Source organism: Oncorhynchus masou, chromosome 10 (assembly GCF_036934945.1).
Source record: "Oncorhynchus masou masou isolate Uvic2021 chromosome 10, UVic_Omas_1.1, whole genome shotgun sequence".
Classification (NCBI taxonomy): Eukaryota; Metazoa; Chordata; class Actinopteri; order Salmoniformes; family Salmonidae; genus Oncorhynchus; species Oncorhynchus masou.
The window spans coordinates 31,197,231-31,224,310 of NC_088221.1; the positions used below are offsets into that span (position 1 = coordinate 31,197,231).

General features: G+C 43.3%; 2 protein-coding genes across 3 annotated transcripts in view; both read left to right on the forward strand.

Moving 5' to 3' along the window:
• Positions 1-10,915, forward strand: part of LOC135546980 (serine-aspartate repeat-containing protein I-like) — a 32,621-nt gene extending 21,706 nt beyond the window's left edge. For both annotated transcript variants that reach the window (XM_064975541.1, XM_064975542.1), the window contains 5 exons: positions 1,907-1,990; positions 3,239-3,256; positions 9,372-9,488; positions 9,586-9,639; positions 9,907-10,915. In XM_064975541.1, coding sequence (XP_064831613.1) covers positions 1,907-1,990; positions 3,239-3,256; positions 9,372-9,488; positions 9,586-9,639; positions 9,907-9,938 — 305 coding nt within the window. In that variant the 3' untranslated portion in view covers positions 9,939-10,915. The remainder of the gene's footprint in view (positions 1-1,906; positions 1,991-3,238; positions 3,257-9,371; positions 9,489-9,585; positions 9,640-9,906) is intronic.
• Positions 10,916-22,160: 11,245 nt separating this feature from the next.
• Positions 22,161-26,846, forward strand: arsh (arylsulfatase H). The gene is made up of 11 exons (XM_064976585.1): positions 22,161-22,224; positions 23,536-23,682; positions 23,794-23,915; positions 24,065-24,187; positions 24,263-24,465; positions 24,633-24,853; positions 24,993-25,129; positions 25,347-25,481; positions 25,570-25,729; positions 25,873-25,994; positions 26,075-26,846. Exons 1-11 carry the CDS (start codon positions 22,220-22,222, stop codon positions 26,488-26,490), a joined length of 1,791 nt encoding a protein of 596 aa, XP_064832657.1. The 5' UTR covers positions 22,161-22,219; the 3' UTR covers positions 26,491-26,846.
• Positions 26,847-27,080: the final 234 nt, after the last annotated feature.

Here is a 27,080-nt window from a genome sequence, read left to right on the forward strand (position 1 = left end):
GTTGACGTGTACCAATGATGAAAATTACAGGCCTCTCTCATCTTTTTAAGTGGGAGAACTTGCACAATTGGTGGCTGACTAAATACTTTTTTGCCCACTGTAAATATCCAAGACAGGGATGTCCTCTCTCCCCCCTCCTGTTTGCACTGGCAATTGAACTGCTTGCAGAAAGAATTAGACAGGACCCAAACATAACAGGTATCAGTATTGGTAAACATGAATATAAACTCAATTGATTTGCGGATGATCTCCTGACAGATATTGAAAACTCAATGTCCCCCTTGCTAAAAATCTTTTCAGAATACTCTAAAATCTCAGGATATTATACACAATATGTTTTTTTTTAACCGCGTTCGACAGGATTACCAACTCAACTGACCAGCTCAAATAGACAGAAGCCTTCTATATGGCAGACCAATTCAAACTCTGAACTCGGCAGGTCCAGCCCACTCATTATCTCAGCCAATCATGGCTAGTGGGAAGGCTTGTAAATTTAACAATTTTATTCGTATTTACAGATGACATGTGTCACGAACTGGCTCGAAGCCCGTGACAAAAAGGGAGACAACGTGGAGATAAAGAACAAAATACATTTATTAACTGAAGTAAAGTAAATACAATTAACAATGGTGTGTGTCTAGTCAGTAGTGTAAGTGAGTGGTCGCATGTATACATGCGATAATTATGGGGGTTTGAAAGGTGCCAACGCAATGAAACCAAATAACCACAAAAATGCCACAACCAAAATCTGTCTGTCTGCATGGAGATTGTCTCCTCAATGAATGGGGAAAGGTGCTTTTATCCTGGGACACACCCGAGCCCAGGTGTGTCCCATTTCACTGACGACCCTCCCGGCTCCGCCCACCGACATCCTATTAAGGAGCAAAGAGAAATAATTTGGCAGACAGAGTGGGAGGGTCATCACACATGCAAGTTTGTTATTAAGGCATATGAAAGTTCACATGATCCAGAAGGCATTTCTGACAAAAAAGCACTTTGATAAAAAATAAAAACATTCAAAAAGCTCTGAAACGGGTCACATATTTATTTTTTATTTAACTAGGCAAGTCAGTGAAGAACAAATTCTTATTTACAATGATGGCCTAGGAACAGTGGGTCTACTGCCTTGTTCAGGGACAGAATGACAGATTTTTACCTTGTCAGCCCGGGGATTCGATCTAACAACCTTTCACAATAGGTTGGCTGATGCTCTTTTTGTCAATTGTCTTGAATAAACATATACTAAAAACTGGAAATCAACCAATTCTCCCTCATTAAGACAATCAAACAATCATATGCTTCATTATCTGAATATTGAAAGAGCGTGAGAAACAGAGAGGAACAAAATGGTGAAATTTGAGGACGTGGCGGAGAGTAGTGCAGGCACTGGAGATGGGGGTGGGAACAGGTGGGTCTGGGCAGGGGTGATGTTGATGATGTTTGTGTTTGTCTGTGTGTTGTTTTTTGTATGTGTATGTTTTGGTTTCTATTGTTTGACAAAAAATGTCAATAGAATCAACACATTTTTTTAAAGACTAACCAAGCATATCCAAAATGTTTAATTAGAATTATATAAATAAAAATGAAGATTGCCGTTGACGGATTATGAGTAAAGGAAGAACATTTCACATAATAGTAACGGAAGTGCCCTACGGCTGTACCCTACAGCACGTTAAGCCATGCCTCGCCGAGAGAGAGAGAGAGAGAGAGAGAGAGAGAGAGAGAGAGAGAGAGAGAGAGAGAGAGAGAGAGAGAGAGAGAGAGAGAGAGAGAGAGAGAGAGAGAGAGAGAGAGAGAGAGAGAACAACTGAAGGACAACAGAGTCTCTGTTCCTCTTCCTGTCTCACCTCTCTTCGATCCTCCCTGACAACCCCTGTCTCACCTCTCCTCCCTCCTTCCTTTACAGAAGCTGAGCCTGAAGCACCAGAGGAGAGCGAGCCCACAAAGGAGACACCCATGGGAGGGAAGAGCCGCCGAGGGGGCTCAGTTGGTTAGTATCTTATACTGGTGGTGGTGGCTACAACACATACAATATGCAACCAGCCAGGCTAGAATAGTTAGCTACGACACATACAATAAGCAAACAGCCAGGCTAAAAGAGCTGGCTAAAGCATAATATAGAACCAGGCAGGCTAGAAGAGTTAGCTACAACACATACAGTGTGCAACCAGCCAGGCTAAAAGAGCTAGTTAATGCACAATATAGAACCAGGCAGGCTAGAAGAGCTGGCTAAAGCACAATATAGAACCAGGCAGGCTCGAAGAGCTGGCTAAAGCACAATATAGAACCAGGCAGGCTCGAAGAGCTGGCTAAAGCACAATATAGAACCAGGCAGGCTAGAAGAGCTGGCTAAAGCACAATATAGAACCAGGCAGGCTAGAAGAGCTGGCTAAAGCACAGTATGGAACCAGACACATGTCTGTTAATTGAAACTTGAACTTGATCTACTCAATGTGAACATTCCTACATCATTATGCTGTGTCTTGTTGAATACACTCTGATGTGCAGCTACATATGGAGTCTATTAAAATATATTAAAAGCTCAGGACTCAGGACTCATTTGACCAATAAAGTGACTAATATACAGTAATGAATGAGTCACTTGCTCCAGTCATTAATGGCTCATAGTCACTACTATCCATATGCAAATATAAATGTTAGTTAAGTTTGTGTGTTTGCCGTAGATCTGGTCCTCTCCGAACCGGTTAGAGATAGCCTCAGAGCATCAACTACATTACAGACACTCTTTCCAGACCATACCACAGAAGCAGAATGCAAGAGCCTTGCATCCCTTAATGATATATATATATATATATATATATATATATATATATATATATATATATATATATTTTTTTTACCTTTACTAGGCAAGTCCGTTAAAAGGTTAGGCACAAGTGGGTGTGGTATATGGCCAATATACCACGGCTAAGGGCTGTTCTTATGCACAACGCAACGCGGAGTGCCTGGATACAGACCTTAGCCATGGTATATTGGCCATATACCACACACTCTTGTGCCTTATTGCCATTATAAACTAATTAACAACATAATTAAAGCAGAAAAAATAAATGTTTTGTCATTTATACCACAGCTGTCAGCCAATCAGCATTCAGGGCTCAAACCACCCAGTTTATAATATGTGAATTATTGTGGATGTGTTAGTGTGTGTGTGTTTTATTTGTGTGTGTGTGTTATGTTAATAATTGTGTGTTTCTTTCTATTCTCTTCTGAACAGGCACAGCGGAAGCTCAAGGTAAGTCCTTCTCCCTCCCTCTCTGTTTTTTTTATCTGTGTCCATCCTGTGGAATGGTTTTTAGTTTCCATACTATGGAATGGTTTTTAATTTCCATACTGTGGAATGGTTTTTAGTTTCCATACTGCGGAATGGTTTTTAGTTTCCATACTGTGGAATGGTTTTTAATTTCCATACTGTGGAATGGTTTTTAATTTCCATACTGTGGAATGGTTTTTAGTTTCCATACTGTGGAATGGTTTTTAGTTTCCATACTGTGGAATGGTTTTTAGTTTCCATACTATGGAATGGTTTTTAATTTCCATACTGTGGAATGGTTTTTAATTTCCATACTGTGGAATGGTTTTTAGTTTCCATACTTTGGAATGGTTTTTAATTTCCATACTTTGGAATGGTTTTTAGTTTCCATCCTGTGGAATGGTTTTTAGTTTCCATACTGTGGAATGGTTTTTAGTTTCCATACTGTGGAATGGTTTTTAGTTTCCATACTGTGGAATGTTTTTTAGTGTCCATACTGTGGAATGGTTTTTAGTTTCCATACTGTGGAATGTTTTTTAGTGTCCATATTGTGGAATGGTTTTTAGTTTCCATACTATGGAATGGTTTTTAATTTCCATACTGTGGAATGGTTTTTAGTTTCCATACTGCGGAATGGTTTTTAGTTTCCATACTGTGGAATGGTTTTTAGTTTCCATACTGTGGAATGGTTTTTAGTTTCCATACTGTGGAATGGTTTTTAGTTTCCATACTGTGGAATGGTTTTTAGTTTCCATACTGTGGAATGGTTTTTAGTTTCCATACAGTGGAATGGTTTTTAGTTTCCATAATTTTAGTTTCCATACTGTGGAATGGTTTTTAGTTTCCATACTGTGATAGTGGGGATCAGTGATGGGGGCTAAGTGTTTTGCCTGTCTCTTCTTGTCTCAGAGGGTTCTCTCCCCCACATTCCATTTCCATCGTGTGTGTGTGTGTGTGTGTGTGTGTGTGTGTGTGTGTGTGTGTGTGTGTGTGTGTGTGTGTGTGTGTGTGTGTGTGTGTGTGTGTGTGTGTGTGTGTGTGTGTGTGTGTGTGTGTGTGTGTGTGTGCGTATATGCGTATGGGGACACAGTGTCCTTTCAGACACTACTGAGCACGTGCAGACAGTGTGCATGGGGGGATGTGTAGTTGCTATAGTACCTGCCTAAACCGCCCACCTGCGAACGTTCCTCTCAAACATAACTGTTACCGTGCAGTTTATTACTGTGTAATTTAATTCCGAAAATCTGGAAATCAGCATTTGTCCTACCACTTTTAAAAGGGGGAGATCCAACTCTTTTAAATAATTATAGGCCAATCTCAAAGCTGTCTCCCCTGGTGAAAATACTTGAAACCCTTGTGAGTGAACAGCTAAAATAGTTTTTATTTACTAACTCTATTTTATCAAAGTACCAATCGGGCTTCATGAAGAAGCATAACACAATTACAGCGGCCATGAAGGTTTTAAATTATATCACTGAAGCCCTTGACTAAAAAACAGCACTGTGTCTCACTTTTTATTGATCTCTCTAAGGCTTTTGATACAGTTGATCATGCTATACTAAGGCAGAGATTGTCAAGTGTAGGTCTTTCAGAGCATGCAGTTGCATGGTTTGCTAACTATCTGTCTGATAGATCTCAGTGCACGGCAGTGTAGCCTAGTGGTTAGAGCATTGGACTAGTAACCGAAAGGTTGCAAGTTCAAATCCCCAAGCTGACAACATACAAAATCTGTAGTTCTGCCCCTGAACAGGCAGTTAACCCACTGTTCCTAGGCTGTCATTGAAAATAAGAATTTGTTCTTAACTGACTTGCCTAGTAAAATAAAGATAAATAAAAAAAATAATAATAATTTGATGGGCTTATGTCTGTTAAATTGTCTGTCTTTAATGGTGTGCCCCAAGGCTCTGTACTTGGTCCTCTCTTATTCACTATTTAAATAAATGATTTAGACAAAATTGTCCAGAATGCGCAACTTCATTTTTATGCTGATGATACTGTTATTTACTGTTGTGCCTCGTCTCTTACAAAAGCTTTCCAGAACTAGCAAACTGCTTTTTATACTGTTCAACATACCTTGTGTCAATTGAAGCTTATCTTCAATACTGATAAAACTAAACTAATGGTGTTTTCTAAAGCAAGAAATAGACCTCTGAACCTTTTACCTATTACTACCTGTCAGGGCAAGGAGATTGAGGTTGTAACCTCATATAAATATCTTGGAATTTTAATTGATGACGGCCTCTCTTTAGAATTGCATATTTAACAACTTACAAAAAAATTGAAGCTGAAATTGGGATTTTATTTTAGGAATAAGGCCTGTTTTTCTTTTGAAACCAGAAGGATCCTAATATCAGCTACATTTATGCCTTTACTAGACTATGGGGATATTTTATATATGAATGCTTCTACCCAGTGTTTGAGATCAATTAACACCCTTTACCATGGCACTTTGAGATTTATTTTAAGCTGCAAAACCCTTACGCACCCCTGCACTTTGTATACCAGGGTTGGCTGGCCTTCTCTAGTCACTCGTAGGCTCAGTCACTGGTATACTTTTATTTACAAAGCCATTTTGGGTTTACTACCTTTTTATTTGGGCATTTTTATTGTTCAGAAATGTGGGGGGTTCTCTCTTCGTTCGCTGGACTTTATCCTGCTAACTGTTCCAAAAGTCCGTACTGAATTTGGTAAAAGGGCTTTTATGTATTCTGCACCATCTTGGAACACCTTACAAAATACTTTTAAACTGGAAGAACTTGTCCCGATTGGTGTTTTTAAATCACTGATGAATGATCTTGAGACTGATTCCCTGACCTGTCAATGTTTTTAATTTCCTGTTTTTGATTTTGTTATACTCTTGTGAATTCTATGGTTTTTACTAGATTATGTACTTGTAGGTTTTCATATTGTTTGTCTGTAATAATTTTTGTAACGACTTGGTGCTGACTATCTTGGCCAGGACGCTCTTGAAAAATAGATTTTGAATCTCAATGAGCACTTCCTGGTTAAATAAAGGTTTAAACTTCTTGGTGACAGGGGGCAGTATTTTCACGTCCAGATGAAATGCTTGCCCAAATTCAACTGCCTGTTACTCATCCCCAGAAGATAAGATATGCATATCATTAATAGATTTGGATAGAACACACTCTGACGTTTCTAAAACTGTTTGAATCATGTCTGTGAGTATAACAGGACAAACCATTCAGATTTTCTTTTTTGAGGTCACTCTCTTTTCAATGGTTTTTCATTGGGAATCCAGATTTCTAAGGGACCTTCTTCCAGTTCCTACCGCTTCCACTGGATGTCACCAGTCTTTAGAAATTGGTTGAGGTTTTTCCTTTGTGTATTGAAGAAGTACGGCCATCTTGAACTAGGGTCACTTGAAGTGTACTGTTAGATAGAGGCGCGTGACCAGAAAGCTAGCTACAGTTTGTTTTCCTTCTGTATTGAAGACAAATCATCCCATCTCAATCAATTATTTACCTTAAAAATACCGAAAGTTATATTACAAAAGTAGTTTGAAATGTTTCGGCAAAGTTTACAGGTAACTTTTGAGATATTTTGTAGTCACGTTTCGCAAATTGGAACCGGTGTTTTTCTGGATCAAACGCGCCAAATAAATGGACATTTTGGATATATATCGACAGAATTAAACAAACATTTGTGATGTTTATGGGACATATTGGAGTGCCAAAAAAAGAAGCTTTCCAAAGGTAAGGCATGAATTATATTTTTATTTCTGCGTTTTGTGTCGTGCCTGCAGGGTTGAAATATGCTTTTCTCTCTTTGTTTACAGAGGTGCTATCCTCAGATAATAGCATCGTTTGCTTTTGCCGAAAAGCCTTTTTGAAATCTGACACGTTGGCTGGATTCACAACAAGTGCAGCTTTAATTTTCTATCTTGCATGTGTGATTTAATGAAAGTTTGATTTTTATAGTAATTTATTTGAATTTGGCGCTCTGCATTTTCCCTGGCTTTTGTCCAGGTGGGACACTAGCGTCCCACATATCTCAGAGAGGTTCAATTTAAAAAAAATATATAAATTCTGATAGCTATAACTACAGCAAACAACAGAACTCAAATTTCAAATTGTGCTATACTCTCTTTCATAATCTTACCTCTATCTTATCTTACTATCTGTTTCTTTCTCTCTCTCTCTCTCTCTCTCTCTCTCTCTCTCTCTCTCTCTCTCTCTCTCTCTCTCTCTCTCTCTCTCTGTCTCTCTCCTCTCTCTCTCATTCTTTCTTTCTCTCGTTCTCTCTTTCTTTCTTTCGCTTTCTCTCTCTCATTCTTTCTTTCTCTCTCTTTCTCTCTTTCTTTCTTTCGCTTTCTCTCTCTTTCTCTCTCTGTCTCTCTCTTTCTTTCTCTTTCTCTCTTAAACACATTAAAATGAAAAGAAACCCCCTCACACTGTACTCTCAAAGTATCCCTTGTTTACTGTACTAACGTGGGACGTCTGACAGTGGTGGAAAGGCAGAATAGTTAAGTGATAGTTAGCAAGTGAAGTGTGCGGGGGGTTCCATTCATTTACAGTTTTTCTCAATTGCTAAAACACTATTTCTGAAACCTTGCTCCATTTCCTGAAAATATTAAACACAAAACCTCATCTTCAAGCACTATTTACATAACCTCTGACTCCTCTTGCAAAATGAAACATTCGCCTCAAAACAGTTTTACCTGTGTTCAAAATCAAACACGGCTCTCAAATCATAAACAAAGTGATCAAAATGATATACACTCTCAACCAGTCAGTAAACAATACACCGAAAAATAGAAAACACATTGTTCAAAACATACAATTCTCAGGGAGAAGTACATTTGTAATCTAAAAAATATTCATATTTTTCCGTCATTGTCTTTTGATGAACAAAAACATTTTCTGTCATAGTAGCTCAAAATTGATCAGAAATTACTACTCTGCTTTGCTCTTTGCAATTTTGTTCTTCCTCCTCCTTGTACCCCTATTTTTACAGTACTTTACCCTGCATCTCACAAACTTGTCCTTTGTCTCTGTGATACTTTAATTCTTGTTCTTTGTTGATATGAACCTGCAACCAGTCAAAATCTATTGAGCAGTCAGTACTGTCAATAAATGGAAAGCACAATGTTCAGGGCCATACAATTCATCCATTGTACAGTATACAGCCTACAATGCATTGTACTACAGTATCCATTCTCAGACTTTCTCCTTCCCATCTTCAACAACCTGTTTGCTCTCTGAACTGGCTTATATAGGTTGTGTCGCATCATTTGAAACAGGTTAAATCAATTTTGAGTGGGTGTGTTCAATCAATGACATATGTTCTCTGTTTGTATTTGATTGTTGCCACTTGTGTTTACCAGTATGGATAACATGTGCATTAGAGTGCAGAATGTGATTTTGAGAATGAGAATGTGTTTAGAGTTTTGCTGAAAAGTCTAAGTGAGATCTGCAAATTGTGTTTTATCATGTGAAATGGTTTAAGGTATTGACAACAGACTGTGTTTTACCATGTGAAATGGTTTAAGGTATTGACAACAGACTGCATAATTAGCTAAATGAGTCCAGGCAACTGAGAACTTTGTTCAGCCAATGGATTTTAGTGTTTTAGCCATTGAGAAAAACTGTAAACTATGGTTGTTATTTCTTGTGTGTAGTGACTCTGTTGTGATGGCATTCCGCTCTGTTGTATTGTCTTACTGTATGTGGGAAGAGTTCGATTGACGCAGTGACAGCGTTAAGAACGGGATGTGTTGGCAGAGTTAGTAGTTGTACCTGCTGACAGTTGTGTGGAGGGTAGTGTACTGACTGTAATTATTGGATGTATGTTTCAGAATACTCTCTGGCGTTTTAGACACACATTATAATGCACACACATACAACCTCGCCACATTTCACAAGGAACGCCACTGCTCTGGACACAAGCAGAGCCCTACAGTGTATGAACAGTATGTCTGGATGCAACATACTGTATGTCTGAAATTAACAGCATCACACTGCACTAACTGATATGAAATCAATCTGCTGTGAATATACTGTACAGAAGCACCTAATAGCATCACGCAACAAGCTGCATTAAAGGCAGCGTTATAACCAGTGCACTGTTGTCTCTATAGGGGCTAGCTCTGGCTCGGTTGTGAGCATTCTGTGTGCTATCGGCGTGGCGATCGTTGGCGCTGCCACCGGATACTTCGCCTATCAGAAGAAGAAGCTCTGTTTCAAGAACAGTGGAGGTGAGATACCATCAACTACATAATGCACAGTCTGTTAATGTAGCAACATTCACCACGAGAGAGAGAGAGATAAATTAATTCCCTGTCTCTCCATCAGGGGATGTAGTGAGTGGCCCTAAGGAGAAGGCTGAGACCCAGTCAGATCCCCAGGGTACGTAGTACGTAATGTCTTAATAAATCAAACTAATAAAACACTATTCTGCAGTGTGGTGTTGTGTTTGTCTGGTGTTGTGATTGTCTGGTGTTGTGATTGTCTGGTGTTGTGATTGTCTGGTGTTGTGATTGTCTGGTGTTGTGATTGTCTGGTGTTGTGTTTGTCTGGTGTTGTGATTGTCTGGTGTTGTGTTTGTCTGGTGTTGTGTTTGTCTGGTGTTGTGATTGTCCGGTGTTAATCCAGCATGTCCTTTTCTGGTTGCAGTTCTCAGCAATTTGCTGACTAATTCATCCTAGATCATCTGAGATTCCACTGGAAAAAGACCAGGACCAGCGGCAGAGTTTCCCTCAACGCACACACACACACACACGCATACACTCAAACACAGATTTGTCTCAATCTTTAGGCCTTGAACTGATATAGCTGTAAAACTGTGAGATAGTTGTGTGGGGTTATGAACCTTCAGTACCACGTTAGAGTGTGAGACAAATCAGTAGTATCTCTGTGTCTTCTAATGATCACATTTGTAATCTGTTTAAAGGGGTGACATTTTCTGTCCACTAAACCGCACCGAAACAATGTAGGCCTATTTCTACTAATACTAATACTGGATTGGACTGTACTGTAGCTCAGAACCTCATTCTATGTTGTCTATGAGAAGGCAGCGCAATATATATGGATCTACCGTAAACAATGTGTATAGGCACAGCTCATGATTATTAGTTCCTAGGTTATTTTGGATAAAATGGCTCCTCTATTTGAAATGGTACCTTTGTTTGTTGTTGGTTTCTTGATTTAGCCTGGTCCCATGTTGATTGTGCTGTAGCCAACACTTTTAGCCTGGTCCCATAATGAATGTAGCCAACTCTTCTATCATTGTCAAGCCATACACATTTGGGGTAACAATTACGGAACTCCGAGATGAGTTGGCTAAAGCAGCAACAGACTGGACCACCTGGCTAGTAGTGTTGTTCAGGAAGCTGTATGAGAGCTGGGAAGTGGAAGCTGTATGAGAGCTGGCAAAGAGGACAGAAGATGTCGCCCCTGTTGTGTGTTTGCTTCAAATCAGAGTTTATTTGTTGCATGCAAAGGGTCGCAGATGTAATTGCAGGGTACTGCTCTGTAGATGGTTCACCTGGCAGGCCTGATCACGATTCTATCTCACTACTAGTGCCAGTCTGAAATGGCTCCCTGTACCCTCTATAGTGGAATTCTTTTGGAGCCCTGCTATGAAAGGAATAGGGTGCCATTTTGGACATAGCTCTAGACCAAGGGGGGGGGTAAAGTAGTGACCCGCCGGACACTTCAATCCAGCCCGTGAGACATACCCCCTTTTCTCCCCAATTTCGTGGTATCCAATTGGTAGTTACAGTCCTGTCCCATTGCTGCAACTCCCGTATGGACTCGGGAGAGGTGAAGGTCGAGAGCCCTGCGTCATCCGAAACACGACCCAACCAAGCCGCACTGCTTCTTGACACAATGCCCGCTTAACCCGGAAGCCAGCCGCACCAATGTGTCAGAGGAAACACCATGCACCTGGCGACCGTATCATGCGCCCGGCCCGCCACAGGAGTTGTTAGAGCACAATGGGACAAGGAAATCTCGGCCTGCCAAACCCTCTCCTAACCCGGACGACGCTGGGCCAATTGTACACCGCCTCATGGGTCTCCCAGTCATGGCCAGCTGTGACACAGCCTGGGATCAAACCCGGGTCTGTAGTGATGCCTCAAGCACTGCAATGCAGGAGGCCCCCCAAATTGATTTTAACAAACAATTGGTCCCCCAATTGTTGAATTTCAAAATCCCGATGTGGCCCTCGAGCAATTAAGGTTTGCCCACCCCTGCTCTAGACTTAGGCAGGACTGTCACACACTTCACCATGGAGACTGTCAGGGGTCTCCAACGCCCGTCCCGGAGAGCTCCTGGGTGCACTGTGCTGTTAATGCAGGTCTGGAACAAAAGCCTGCACACCCAGCAGCTCTCCAAGATCACAATTGGAGAACCCAGTACCTGCTTCACACTATAGGGCTGACCCGAACAGTACTGTGCTGGCCATCATATTTTCTTTTCATATTGTCCTTTCCAACAAGGCTCCAGCATCTATGGTGGATGCGTAACCAGGCCAGCCCAGTACAGCTTCACATTCGAAGACTTAAACTCCAGAGAAGAACTTTCTGATTAGCTTGGTCCCATGATCTGTGTGTCCTTTAGCCAACTAACTGCTCTGAATATCATTGTCTTGACAAGGCCTCTTTTAGAGAAGCACTTTCCCAATCTGATCATGTTTTAAGTAATGATGATACAAGTTGGTATACCGAATACTACGGTCTTCTATTTAAGGAATCTGTCTTTATCTTGTGTTTGAGAATTGTGTGATTTTAATTTTTTAGCACTTATTTGTTTTGCTTTGAATAATGTTGGAGACCTGAATAAAGGAGCTGTTAAGGGGGAACTATGTGTCATGTACCTGTTGTGTGTGAAGGGTGTGGCAAAGTCTGGTTCAAACCCAGTCAGTAACATATGGATCAGTGCTATTTGAGACACAGCTGCCTGTATGAATCAGACATGACCAGGACAGCTTGATATGTCAGGTATTCATCGTCAGAGGGCGGACACGCACACACACACACACACGGTTGTAGTGATTGATAGTGACAGATACATAAAGCAAGGCCTGGAGCATCAGGTGCATTACTACAGGTATATGTGGGAACCTGCGCTAAATAACTTCTCACCTTACGGGTGCATATCATCATCATATCATCCATAAGCATTCACCAGCTAATTAGATCAGGAAGTGCACACTGGCATAATTGGTGTTTTGGAATATTTGATTGTAAGTCAAACAGACATCAAACTTGTGATCATGGAATGCAGAAACAAATATGTTTATTGGTGTCACGACAGACTAATACACTTTAGTAGTTCAAGGCAAGACAGCTGTTGGTAATAAATATTGAATATCGAGGATATTGTATTAAATTGGGCCAATTCATGAATGAATTAGAGCTGAAATGTCAGAATGCGTTGTTGGCTAGACTCACAGCCATCTTAATATATATTATTCAAATGTATGTATGTGTATTGTGTTTATGAATATTTGTAGTCAACTATCCTAACCTATCAACTGTAATCCTTCCTTTGCACATGGCATTGACCTTGGTGCTGGAGGAATTTTCTGCAGCAGAACTGACAAGATTCCCTATTCCACATGATAAATAAGTGTGTCTGTCTGTGAAAGAGTGCCAAACAGTTCACTGGTCTTGACGATAATGATTCACTTGGTATTATAAATCAAGGAGGGGGATAATTTGGTTTTAAAAGCATTTGCCTTGTTCACACTGCAGGCCTTAACGATCAATTTATTTTTGATGTGTTTTGGAATACTGACGGTCCAAACAGCAATTTACAAGTGACAAAATCAGATTTATGTGTGTTCAGATAGCAATCATTTGCTGATATTGCTGTGCTAGTTGTCATAGTAATGATGGGTGGTGGTGCTCGTGCTTTCTATCACTCAGAAGTCATGTAAAAAGATAAGGTTGGTAACAGCAATGACTGCCATGGACGTTTTTCAGTTGCTTTGAGTGTTCGGCTGGGTCCCTCTCCTTGTTTGGGCGGTGTTGGTGGTCAACGTCACCGGCTTTCTAGCCACCGTGATCCACTTTTAATTTTCCATTTGTTCTGTCTTTGTCATTTCACACCTGGCTTCACTTTATCAATTACTTGTTTATTATTTAATCCCCTGGTCTACATGTTGTATTTGTGAGTGATTGATTGTTGTATTGTATTGTGGTCCGTATTGTGTGGCCGTGTATATTACGTATTATGTTTGAAATTTTGAGTAAAGTATTTTATTACTCATATCTGCTGTCTTGCGCCTGACTCACCTAAAGAATGGAGTCAGCAGGAGCAGACGCCCTCCCAGTTGCAGTGGAGGAGCGCATTCAGCAGCACGCGACCATGTTGCAACGTCTGAGCACAGCTATGGATCGCGTGCTGCAAACGATGGATCGTTGTGAGAGAGAGGTTATCCAGCGCCTCCACCAGTTCTACGACAACAGGTCCCACTGTCCACCCCTCTTCCACCTGGTCCCAGCGGGATTCTACTTGCGCTCCCGAGGGAGTATGATGGGTCGGCTGTCGGATGCCAGGGGTTTCTACTACAGCTGGAGCTCTACCTGGCGACCGTCCACCTGGCTCCTTCGGGGCGTGAGAGTGTGTCCGCCTTCGTCTCCTGCCTCTCAGGCAAAGCCCTAGAGTGGGCCAGCTTCGTATGGAGTGAGGGAGATGTGCCGTTGAACCATTACACAGAGTTCACACGCCACTTTCGGGCAGTGTTCGACCACCCGCCTGAGGGTTGAGCGGCGGGTGAACGTCTGTTCCTCCTGAGGCAGGGGATGAGGAGCGCTCAAGATTTTGCCTTGGACTTCCGGACCCTGGCCGCCAGCGCGGGATGGAACGACAGGGCCCTGATCGATCACTACAGGTGCAGTCTGTGCGAGGACGTCCGTCAGGAGTTGGCCTGCCGAAACACCACCCTCACCTTGGACCAGCTGGTGGACATGTCCATCCGGCTGGGCAACCTGCTGACTGCCCACGAACGTCCGGATCAGGACCTGTCGGTTCCATCCCCCAGCACCTCCGCCCTGACGCCCATGGAGCTGGGAGGTGCTGCACTTAATGCAACCGGAGGAGGGGCCATTCCTTGCACCATCTGTGGTCGCAGAGGGCACACTACTGGTCGGTGCTGGTGGGGTTCCTCAGGGAGTCGAGGCAGCAGGCCTCTATCGTGTCACCCCAGGTGAGTTGGCACCAGGCTCACCCAGAGCCCTCTGTTGCTCACATGTATGTGTTTTCCCCACATTCCCAGCATAAGGCGCTAAAAGCATACGACCCTGCATACCACTGCTGGCTTGCTTCTGAAGCTAAGCAGTGTTGGTCCTGGTCAGTTCCTGGATGGGAGACCAGATGCTGCTGGAAGTGGTGTTGGAGGGCCAGTAGGAGGCACTCTTTCCTCTGGTCTAAAAAAATGTCCCAATACCCCATGGCAGTGATTGGGGACACTGCCCTGTGTAGGGTGCTGTCTTTCGGATGGGACATTAAACAGGTGTCCTGACTCTGAGGTCATTAAAGATCCCATGACACTTATCGTAAGAGTAGGGGTGTTAACCCTGGTGTCCTGGCTAAATTCCCAATCTGGCCCTCAAACCATCACAGTCACCTAATAATCCCCAGTTTACAATTGGCTCATTCATCCCCCTCCTCTCCCCTGTAACTATTCCCCAGGTCGTTGCTGCAAATGAGAATGTGTTCTCAGTCAACTTACCTGGTAAAATAACGGATAATAAATAAAATAAAATAAGGCACTAGTAGATTCAGGCGCAGCTGGGAATTTTATTGACCGTTCATTTGCTCTTAGTTTAGGGATTCCCATTGTTCCTGTGGATATGCCCTTCCCTGTGCACACCTTAGATAGTCAACCATTATGGTCAGGGCTGATTAGGGAGGCCACCGCTCCACTAGACATGGTTATGCAGGAGGGTCACAAGGAGAGAATCAGTCTCTTCCTTATTGATTCTCCTGCGTTTCCCATGGTGCTGGGCCTACCCTGGTTGGCCTGTCATGACCCCACTATTCTGTGGCAACAGAGGGTTCTCAAGGGGTGGTCACGAGACTGCTCAGGGAGGTGTGTAGGGGTTTCCACCGGTACGACTAAGGTGGAAAGTCCAGACCAGGTCTTCACCTTGTGCATCCCCTCAGAATATGCCGATTTGGCTCTCACCTTCTGTAAGAAGAGGGCGACTAAATTACCACCTCATTGACGGGGGGATTGTGCGATAAATCTCATGGGAGACGCAGCACTTCCCAGGAGTCAAGTGTGTCCTCTGTCACAGGAGGAGACGGTGGTTATGGAAACATATGTCTCCGAATGCCTGTGGCAGGGATACATTCGGCCCTCCACTTCACCTGCCTCCTCAAGTTTATTTTTTGTGAAGAAGAAGGATGAGTGTCTGTGCCCGTGTATTGACTATCGAGGGATCAATCAGATCACTGTGAGGTACAGCTACCCGCTGCCTCTCATCGCCAGTGGGATCGAGTCAATGCATGGGGCGTGCTTCTTCACAAAATTGGATCTCAGGAGCGCTTACAACCTGGTGCGTATCCGGGAAGGGGACGAGTGGAAGATGGCATTTAGTACAACCTCAGGGCACTATGATTACCTCGTCATGTCGTACGGGTTGACGAATGCTCCATCAGTTTTCCAGACCTTTGTTGACAAGATTTTCCGGGACCTGCATTGGCATGGTGTAGAGGTATATATCGATGACATTCTGATATACTCCGCTACACACGCCAAGCATGTGTCCCTGGTGCGCAGGGTGCTTGGTCGACTGTTGGAGCATGACCTGTACATCACAAGGCTGAGAAATGTCTGTTCTTCCAACAGTCAGTCTCCTTGTCAGGGGTGGAGATGGAGAGTGACCGCATTTCAGCCGTGTGTAATTGGCCGACTCCCACCATGGTAAAGGAAGTGCAGCGGTTTGTAGGGTTTTCCAACTACTACCGGAGGTTTATCTGGGGTTTTGGTCAGGTATCAGCACCCATTACCTCACTGCTGAAGGGGGGGGCCGGTGCGGCTGCAGTGGTCGGCTGAGGGCTCTGACCTGACCTGAAGGCTCTGTTTACCTCGGCTCCTGTGCTGGCTCATCCAGATCCCTCTTTAGCGTTCATAGTGGAGGTGGACGCGTCTGAAGCTGGCATAGGAGCCGTGCTCTCTCAGCGCTCGGGCACGCCAGGGCAAGATGTTCAAATGTTCATAAATGACCAGCATGGTCAAATAATAATAATCACAGGCAGAACAGTTGAAACTGGAGCAGCAGCACGGCCAGGTGGACTGGGGACAGCAAGGAGTCATCATGTCAGGTAGTCCTGAGGCATGGTCCTAGGGCTCAGGTCCTCCGAGAGAAAGAAAGAAAGAGATAATTTAAATTCACATACTTACTTACATACTTAAATTCACATACATACTTAAATTCACACAGGACACCGGATAAGACAGGAGAAGTACACCAGCCCACCGACACATAAACTACTGCAGCATAAATACTGGAGGCTGAGACAGGAGGGGTCAGGAGACAAGGACACCCCCGGACAGGGCCAAACAGGAAGGATATAACCCCACCCACTTTGCCAAAGCACAGCCCCCACGCCACTAGAGGGATATCTTCAACCACCAACTTACCATCCTGAGACAAGGCCGAGTATAGCCCACAAAGATCTCCGCCACGGCACAACCCAAGGGGTTTCATGGTCCAAGCACACCAAGACAGTCGTGAAGAGGGCATGACAAAACCTATTCCCCCTCAGGAGACTGAAAAGATTTGGCATGGGTCCTCAGATCCTCAAAAGGTTCTACAGCTGCACCATTGAGAGCATCCTGACTGGTTGCATCACTGCCTGGTATGGCAACTGCTCGTCCTCCCACCGCAAGGCACTACAGAGGGTAGTGCGTACAACCCAGTACATCACTGGGGCCAAGCTCCCTGCCATCCAGGACCTCTATACCAGGTGGTATCAGAGGGAGGCCCTAAAATTTGTCAAAGACTCCAGCCACTCTAGTCATAGACTGTTTTCTCTACTACCGCACAGCAAGCGGTACCGGAGCACCAAGTCTAGGTCCAAGAGGCTTCTAAACAGCTTCTACCCCCAAGTCATAAGACTCCTGAACATCTAATCAAATGGCTACCCAGACTATTTGCATTGCCCCACCCCCCTTTAACAGCGCTGATACTCTCTGTTATCATCTATGCGTAGTCACTTTAATAACTCTACCTACATATACATATTATCTCAACTAACCGGTGCCCCCACACATTGACTCTGTACAGGTACCCCCTGTATATAGTTTCGCTATTGTTATTTTACTGCTGCTTTTTAATAACTTGTTACTTTTATTTCTTATCAGTATTTTTTAAACTGCATTGTTGGTTTGGGGCTCGTACGTAAGCATTTCACCTGTTGTATTCAGCGCATGTGACTAATACAATTTGATTGGATCATTGGGTGAGTCATTGAAACTGGAAAACGTTTTTAGGACTATAATTTCCTCCTCATAATGTACAATATGTGTCTTCTCCACACTCCTAGACCTAGGCTATTGATGGATTCAAGACGAGGTCATGTTTCACGATCTCACATTCTCAGTTTGTCAGTATCAAAATAGCCTGACATTTAAATGTGATGTGATTTTGGGAAAGAGGTCATCTTAATGGGAGATTTTAACATTAATTATGAAGACAAGTGTTTTAGGAAAACCCTCAAACAGATCACTAATACCTTTGACCTTACACAGCTAGTTAAAGGGCCAACCAGGGTGACTTGTTGCTCTAAAACACAGATTGATTTGGTGTTCAGTAATAAACCAGAGAGAGTGACTAAATCATTCAATATGGTTACTGGGCTGTCTGATCATAATCTGACACTTATAGCCAGAAAGCTGTCTAAGAGCAGGTTTAACCTCTCTACTGTTAGAAAGCCGGATCAACTCAGAATACCTAAGAGTGAATTAAACTATTTTGAAAAAGCAATTAAGGGAATAAACTGGAATGATCTCTTGTCCTATACAGATGTGGAAGCTGATAGTCAGGTTTTTCTATCCACAATCCAGACTACAATAAATGGCTTCCTAAAGAAAATCAAATCCAAACCTGGCCAAAAGAGCACTCTTCCTTGGCTAAATGGAGAAATCTGGAAATTGATGAAAGAACGAGATAATGCTCTAAATATAGCCCTAAAATCTAAATTAGAGCATGACAGACGTAGGTTTACCATGTTGAGAAATAAGGTGATGAAAGAAATCAGACAGGCCAAGGCAAACTTTTTTATTAACATAATTGGTGAAGCAAAGGGAAATTCTAAATTGATATGGGAGAATCTAAAAAAGTTAACAGGGAAAGACCATAGTAACACTGCAAAAAGACTAGAAATCATGGTGAATAACAATCTAACACAGGATGCAGTCGAAATAGCAATAGCCTTCAATTCCTATTTTATTGACTCTGTCAGGGCACTGACACAGAACCCCTCCACCGGTTTCTTGGGCTCAGTGCTAGTGAATGACACTCAACCTGTCTTCATCATAAGGGAGGTTTCTGAGTCAAAGGTGAACAAGGTGATTAGCTCACTAAAGAACTCTAAAGCCAAAGATGTGTTTGGGATGGACTCTACCTTTCTTAAAAACTACAAAGAGTCACTCATTGGCCCCATTACTAAGGTCACCAACACATCTATTGGTCTCGGTGTGTTTCCAAGGGTATGGAAGTCGGCCATAATAACGGCCATCTTTAAATGAGGCGACCCTGCTGACGTGAGTAACTACAGGCCCATTAGTATACTACCTGTGGTGTCAAAGGTTGTTGAAAAGTGTGTAGCAGAACAATTGATTGCCCACCTCAACAACAGCCCCTTCACATTACACTCCATGCAGTTTGGCTTCAGAGCGAAACACTCCACAGAAACGGCCAACTGCTTTCTTCTGGAAAATGTGAAGTCCAAGATGGACAAAGGGGGTGCTGTTGGGGCTGTGTTTCTGGACCTAAGGAAGGCTTTTGATACTGTTAACCACAAAATTGTCAAAGTTCAACTTTTCCCCTGATGCCTTGAGATGGATGAAATCATACCTTGAAGGCAGAACTCAGTGTGTCAGAGTGAGCAATGAGCTGTCGCCCTATCGTAGCTATGATGTGGGCGTGCCCCAAGGGTCAATACTGGGGCCCCTCCTGTTCAGCCTGTACATTAATGATCTGCCTTCTGTCTGTACTGGGTCTGAAGTTCAAATGTATGCAGATGATACAGTGATATATGTGCATGCAAAGAGCAAACAACAAGCTGCACAAGAACTCACTACTGTAATGGTCCAGGTTACAAAGTGGCTCAGTGACTCGTGTTTGCATCTCAATGTGAAAAAAACTGTTTGCATGTTCTTCACAAAGAGGGCAACAGATGCTACTGAGCCAGATGTCTATGTGTCAGGGGAGAAGCTCCAGGTGGTATCCGATTTTAAGTACCTTGGCATTATACTTGATTACAACCTCTCTTTTAAAAAGCATGTGAAAAAGGTAATTCAAATAACTAAATTCAACCTAGCTAATTTCCGATTTATACGAAATTGTTTGACTACAGAGGTAGCAAAACTGTACTTCAACTCTATGATACTCCCCCACTTAACATACTGCTTGACTAGTTGGGCCCAAGCTTGCTGTACAACATTAAAACCTATTCAGTCTGTCTACAAACAGGCTCTCAAAGTGCTTGAAAGGAAGCCCAATAGCCATCATCATTGTCACATCCTTAGAAAGCATGAGCTCTTGAGTTGGGAAAATCTTGTGCAATACACCGACGCATGTCTTGTATTCAAGATCCTTAATGGCCTGGCTCCCCCTCCACTCAATATTTTTGTTAAACAGAAAACCCAGACATATGGCAGCAGATCCACAAGGTCTGCCATGAGAAGTGACTGTATAGTTCCCCTAAGGAAAAGCACCTTTAGTAAATCTGCATTCTCTGTGAGAGCTTCCCATGTCTGGAATACACTGCCATCAGACACACATAACTGCACCACATATCACACTTTCACAAAATGCTTGAAGACATGGCTAAAGGTCAATCAGATTTGTGAACATGGTCCCTAGCTGTGTGTTGCCGCTTTCCATGTTGTCTGTTGTCTGTAGCTTGTGAGGTGTGGAAACACTGTTGCTTTTATGAATTTTGTCTTGCTGCTTTTTGCTCTATGTTGTTCTGTCTGTATGCTACGTCTTGCTTGTCCTATGTTGCTATGTCTTGCTTGTTCTATGTTGCTATTGTCTATATTGTAATTGTTTTTAATAACCTGCCCAGGGACTGCTGTTGAAAATTAGCCGGCTGGCTAAAACCGGCACTTTTACTGAAACGTTGATTAATGTGCACTGTCCCTGTAAAAATAAAAATAAACTCAACTCAACTAAATCATTGGTGCAGTATTAAAAAATATTAGGCTAAAGTCTCCAGTCATGTAAAATTACATAGAATTGCATGAAATGCATTAATAAAAGTCCCAATTTCTCCGGGCCCTTGGCTACAAGCACCTCTACTCTACTGCTCTAATCTAGACCACTATGCTAATGCAATGATATGATGGTTTTCCAGTACCTCAGAGCTCCCCAGGTCACACCCCTCTAGCATTCACTTTTTGTTTTCCGGCACCTCCAGACTTACAAATTAAGCACTGCCTTCACTGGAACTAAGGGGCCTGGCCCGAACCATGAAAAACAGCCCCAGACCATTGTTCCTCCACCAAATGTTACAGTTGGCACTGTGCATTCGGGCAGGTAGCGTTCTCCTGGCATCTGCCAAACTCAGATTAATCCGTCAAACTGCCAGATGGTGAAGCGTATTTCATCACTGCAGAGAAAACATTTCCACTGCTCCAGAGTCCAATGGTGGCGAACTTGGCACCACTCTTGCCGATGCTTGACATTGCGCATTATGATCTTAGACTTGTGTGTGGCTGCTTGGCCATGGAAACCCATTTCATGAAGCTCCCTACGAACAGTTGTGCTGATATTGCTTCCAGGGTCAGTTTGGAACTCGGTAGTGAGTATTGCAACCGAGGACAGACGATTTTTATGCTCTACATGCTTCAGCACTCGGTGGTCCTGTTCTGTGAGCTTGTGTGGCCTACCACTTCACGGCTGAGTCGCTGTTGCTCCTAGACGTTTCCACTTCACAATAACAGCACTTACAGTGGCCCGGGGCAGCTCTATCAGGGCAGAAATTTGATGAACTGACTTGTTGGAAAGGTGGCATCCATGAAGGTGCCACGTTGAAAGTCACTGAGCTTTTCAGTAAGGTCATTCTATTGCCAATGCTTGTCTATGGAGATTGCATTTGTGTGTGTTCGATTTTATACACCTGTCAGCAATGGGTGTGGCTGAAATAGCCAAATCCACTAATTTAAAGGGGTGTCCATATACTTTTGTATATAGTGTCGCTCTTTTTTGTAAGAGCGTAGTTTAAGAACACTTTAAAAGCCTCAACGGATAAGATGATCCAACTTTCAAAACTAGTCCTTTTTAGCAAACCACAGCAGTCAACTACTATCTAGGTACAGTAGCTGTTTATCTGTCTAGCACATTCACTAATTAACAAGCAATTTAGCTAGCCAGATATGCCAGATATCAGTCTAAAAATCACTTATAATAAATCTGATTTGACCATGGCATGGCCAGAAATCAGATTTTGCCTTGAAATATCTAATTCCATGTTCAGGCTGCAATAAAAAGAACAGGTTCGAAAAGGATATGCAAAGAAATGGGATTTGTGTCACTTCAAACTGCCAGTGTGAACAAGGCTTTAGATTATGTAGTTCTGCAAGCAACTGAGCAGCTGCCCCCCTCAGACTCACATCTGCGCATTTAATACGAATTAATCGGTAAAAAATGTCGCACATACTCTTGTAACTACGGTAAATGGGGGACAGTTGTACAGTGGTGTTACATCTTTGCAACTTGAATCAATCGCGTTATTGTGTTTCAGAATGAGGTAAGAGATGGTGATGTGGCAGACGGTATGGATTGAGCGCATCATTTCGAAAAGCATAATTTATGTGTTGCATTGATTATAACCTTTAGCGATCTATAAGTGTATAGATGCAACTCGATTAACCGTATGGCTTGGCTTTGTTTCGAACGTTCAACCGGTATTTCTATCAGGTTATTTTACTGAATGGTTTGACCTTCTGGACTGGCATAAACTAGGACGTTCACCCATAAACTCTAAAGGAAGTTATAGCGCTGTTACACAACCCTGTTTCCTTACGCAAAGAAAGCGTACGTTTATCAAATCAAATCAAATTTATTTGTCACATACACATGGTTAGCAGATGTTAATGCCAGTGTAGCGAAATGCTTGTGCTTCTAGTCCCGACAATGCAGTAAAACCAACGAGTAATCTAACAATTCCAAAACTACTACCTTATACACACAAGTGTAAAGGGATAAAGAATATGTACATAAAGATATATAAATGAGTGATGGTACAAAACGACATAGTCAAGAAGCAGTAGATGGTATCGTACAGTATATACATATGAGATGAGTAATGTAGGGTATGTAAACAAAGTGGCATAGTTTAAAGTGGCTAGTGATACATGTATTTCATAAAGATGCAGTAGATGATAGAGTACAGTATATACATATACTGAAATAACTAATTGTTCAGACTATATTAGGCTATGCAGGCCATAGTCTACTTTGTGCCTTTATCTGCGTGGAGCTACGGAGAGACAAGCATGAGGAGGTATCAGTCAGTCGATCGGCTACCAGTGTAAATCCGAGGAAGATAAGAGGACAATCGTATATGTTGTTGACAAAACTAACGTTCTATAACGTTTCACCCTCCTGAACATACCCCATGCTATAGATCACTGGGTTAAGTTAGTGTGACTTCGCACACACACACCCCTGACAGATAGGTGATCATTTTCTATTTATTTAACCTTTAGTTAACCAGGCAAGTCAGATTAAGAACACTTTCTTATTCACAATGACGGCTCATACCGGGCAAACTTGGATGACGCTGGGCCAATTGTGCGCTGCCCTATGGGACTCCCAATCACAGCCGGTTGTGATACAGTAGGAAGGTTAGAGCACCATTTGTCTCTAAGGTATGATCTATATCTCTCCATCAGGCTGTCCCTCTTGTTCCATGAGGTAAAATGTTTACAACCATTACAGATAGAAACAGTTAATTTAGCTGACTAACATGATCACACCTGTTCTACAATATACATACTACATATCGGTGAACATTCTGTAAAATTGCTTCCTCCTGACCTTTACACCTGACCCACAGGCTCTGCTTGCTGGCCCTGTTGCTGCTCCTGGTCACAGGAAGTGATGTCACAGCATCAGAGGAGGACAGGAAGCCCAACTTCGTCCTGATGATGGTGGACGACCTTGGCATTGGGGACATCGGTTGTTACGGCAATGACACCATCAGGTAACAGGCAACCAGGCAATCTGCAGCCTTCCCAAAAACAACTACAGTTTTGAGTTGATAACACTTGCTTCCTCTCTCTCTTTCTCGCTCTCTTTTTTTTCTCGCTCTCAGGACTCCTAATATCGACCGTTTAGCATCAGAGGGAGTGAAGTTGACTCAGCATATAGCTGCCGCTCCTCTCTGTACACCCAGTAGAGCTGCCTTCCACACAGGACGCTACGCACTGCGCTCAGGTAGCACACACAAGTATACATGTAACACACACACATGTACAAAGACAATATTGGAAGCATTAGAGGAGTTATTGGAATAAAGTGTGTGTGTGTGCGTGTGTGTGTGTGTGTGTGTGCGTGTGTGTGTGTGCGTGTGTGTGTGTGTGTAGGTCTGGGCAGTACAGGGCGTGTGCAGGTGTTGTTGTTTCTGGGAGGTTCTGGGGGTCTACCCCCCACTGAGACCACCTTCGCTAAGAGACTACAGGAGCAGGGATACACCACCGGACTAGTGGGTAAGAGAGAGAGACACACACACACACACTAACCCACACACACACACACACTAACACACTGATGTGTACCTGTAGGTAAATGGCACCTGGGTTTGAACTGTGAGCTTCGAGGGGACCACTGCCACCACCCCAACACACACGGCTTCAGCTACTTCTACGGCCTGCCTTTCACCCTGTTCAATGACTGTAGACCAGGAGAGGGGAAGGATGTACTAGCTGACCTGCAGAACACACTGTGGCAGCTAACAGTACTGGGGGCCCTGGCCCTGCTCAGCCTGGTAGGGTCCAATGACTCCTTATTCCACATGACAGAGTATCATGTCTGTTCTACATACTCTATCTCTATCTGAGTGCCTCAAACAGTTCACTGGCCTTGATGATAATGATTCAAATGGTTTTCTGAAAGTTTTGTGGGTGTGTCTAACTCCTCTCTCCCTGTCTGTAGGTGTGTGTCCGTGTGTGTGGTCTGCTTGAGGTGAGTATGTCCGTCATCGTGGCAGTGACTTGTCTGAGCCTACTGGCGTTCAGTGTGTGGTTCGTGCCCTTTGAACTCCTGATGACCTGGAACTGCATCATCATGAGGAACCAGGAAGTGGTAGAGCAGCCCATGGACCTAGACACGTTATCACAAAGACTACTGGGAGAGGCCCAAGGCTTCATAGAGAGGTCAGAACAGTCAATCAATCAATCATTACATTTTTTGAGATTTTCCCCACATAGGTATAGCCAATCTAGTACGTTCATGGTAAAGGCTAGGGGTCGGTATTGGGTGAGAGTTCAAAGCTTGTTTGTGTGTGTTGGATAGGAATGCTGACAGACCGTTCCTCCTGTTCTTGTCTCTGGCCCACGTACACACTCCTCTGTTCTCCTCTCCTGGCTTTTCTGGGAAGAGTCGCCATGGTCTCTATGGAGACAACGTAGAGGAGGTGGACTATATGATAGGTGAGCGGTTTGATTGTGTGAAAGCTCTGACCAATAACACATTGATATATTAGAATGTTTATTATGTTTACGATGTGTATTAATGATCTTACTATGATTTATATGCTCTCAGGTTTTATGACTGAAGCAGTGGACAGGTTGGGTCTGGCCAACAACACTCTGTTGGATTAGAATGAGTTATGTTTCTGATATGTATTAATGATTGATCTTCTGTCAGGTCGTATGACTGAGACAGTGGACAGGTTGGGTCTGGCCAACAACACTATGATGTATTTCACCTCTGACCACGGTGGCCATATTGAAGACGCAGATGAACGAGGACAGAAAGGAGGCTGGAATGGAATCTACAAAGGTAACAACCAATCAAATAGAGCCATTTGAGCAATCAGGAAAAATGAAACAGATGTGAAAAACATTGATTGTCTCCTCCTCTCATACAGGTGGGAAGGCGATGGGTGGATGGGAGGGTGGTATCAGGGTGCCAGGTATATTCCGGTGGCCTGGCAGGCTGCCAGCAGGCAGAGTGTTTGACACACCAACCAGTCTCATGGACCTCTACCCCACACTCACACACCTGGCCGGCGCAACACACAGCGACAGGTACGTGTGTGTGTGTGTACTTTTTGTGTGTGTGTACTTTTTGTGTGTGTGTACTTTTTGTGTGTGTGTACTTGTTGTGTACTTGTTGTGTGTGTGTGTACTTGTTGTGTGTGTCTGCCTATCCTCATGTCTGTATATTCCAGGTTGTTAGATGGCTATGATCTGATGCCTGTGCTAGAAGGAAGGACCGAGCGGTCGCAGCATGAGTTCATGTTCCACTATTGTGGTGCTTACCTCAACGCAGTTCGCTGGCACCCACCTGGGAGTGAGTACACACACACACACACACTACTATACACTACAACACACACCATCATCTGTCTCATTACATGTGTGTCTCCCCAGGTGAGTCAGTCTATAAGGTCCACTTCTTTACCCCTAACTTCTCCCCACCGGGCGCTGGCGGTTGCTATGACACCAAGATTTGTTTCTGTCATGGAAGTTATGTGACACACCACATCCCCCCCATCGTCTTTGACATTCACACTGACCCATCGGAGTCCCGCCCCCTGACCCCAGTCACTGAGCCACGCTACCAGGAAGTTCTACAGCAAACTGCCAGGGCCGTGGAGCAGCACCGGGCCACCCTCACACACTCACACCCCTCACACACACAACCAGACACACACTCTCCTCAGTCCGAGCCTGTTCTCAACCAGCTGTCGTGGGAAAAGATTCTGTGGCGTCCATGGCTGCAGCCATGCTGTGGAACATTCCCCTTCTGTGGCTGTACGGAGAACACTACATCTACTCTGGCCTAACACACCTCTGGCAGAGAAATGTGAAGACAAAGATGAGGAAGATAAAAATATGAACAACTTTTAATGGATCAACTGCTTTTTAAAATTTTTATATTTTTCAGACTATAAATTTTCAATGATGTCTAGACAATTGTACATAGCTATATGAAAGATAATTTATGTTTTGATATCTGGACCAATCTTGCAATTTGCAATATTGATTTTGATAGATTTGTATTTCTATAACTTAAACAGTCTGAAGAATCTGTTTTGTTTCTTCTTTGAAGTTTGTAACTGTACAGTATGCTCCTGTCAGTTACTGCTCTTCACCACATGGTGGAGCCAGTTCCCTGGAATAAACATTCCTTTCTGCTGCAGTACATGTATGGTCTCCTTTTTTGGATCTAGTTCAGCTGCGTCTATGTTTACCTGGAACTGTGCAGGATTAGGTCCCAGTAGTCTGGAGTGTCTAACAATCCACTGAATCACAGTAACTTTGCTATTACAGGCCACGGTTACTGAGTTGGTCAAGGCTATGGCCCGTGAGAGCTTTGAGAGCTATGCTCGGTAGGTGGATCTTAGTACCACCAGGTGGCACTGCAGCCACGTGT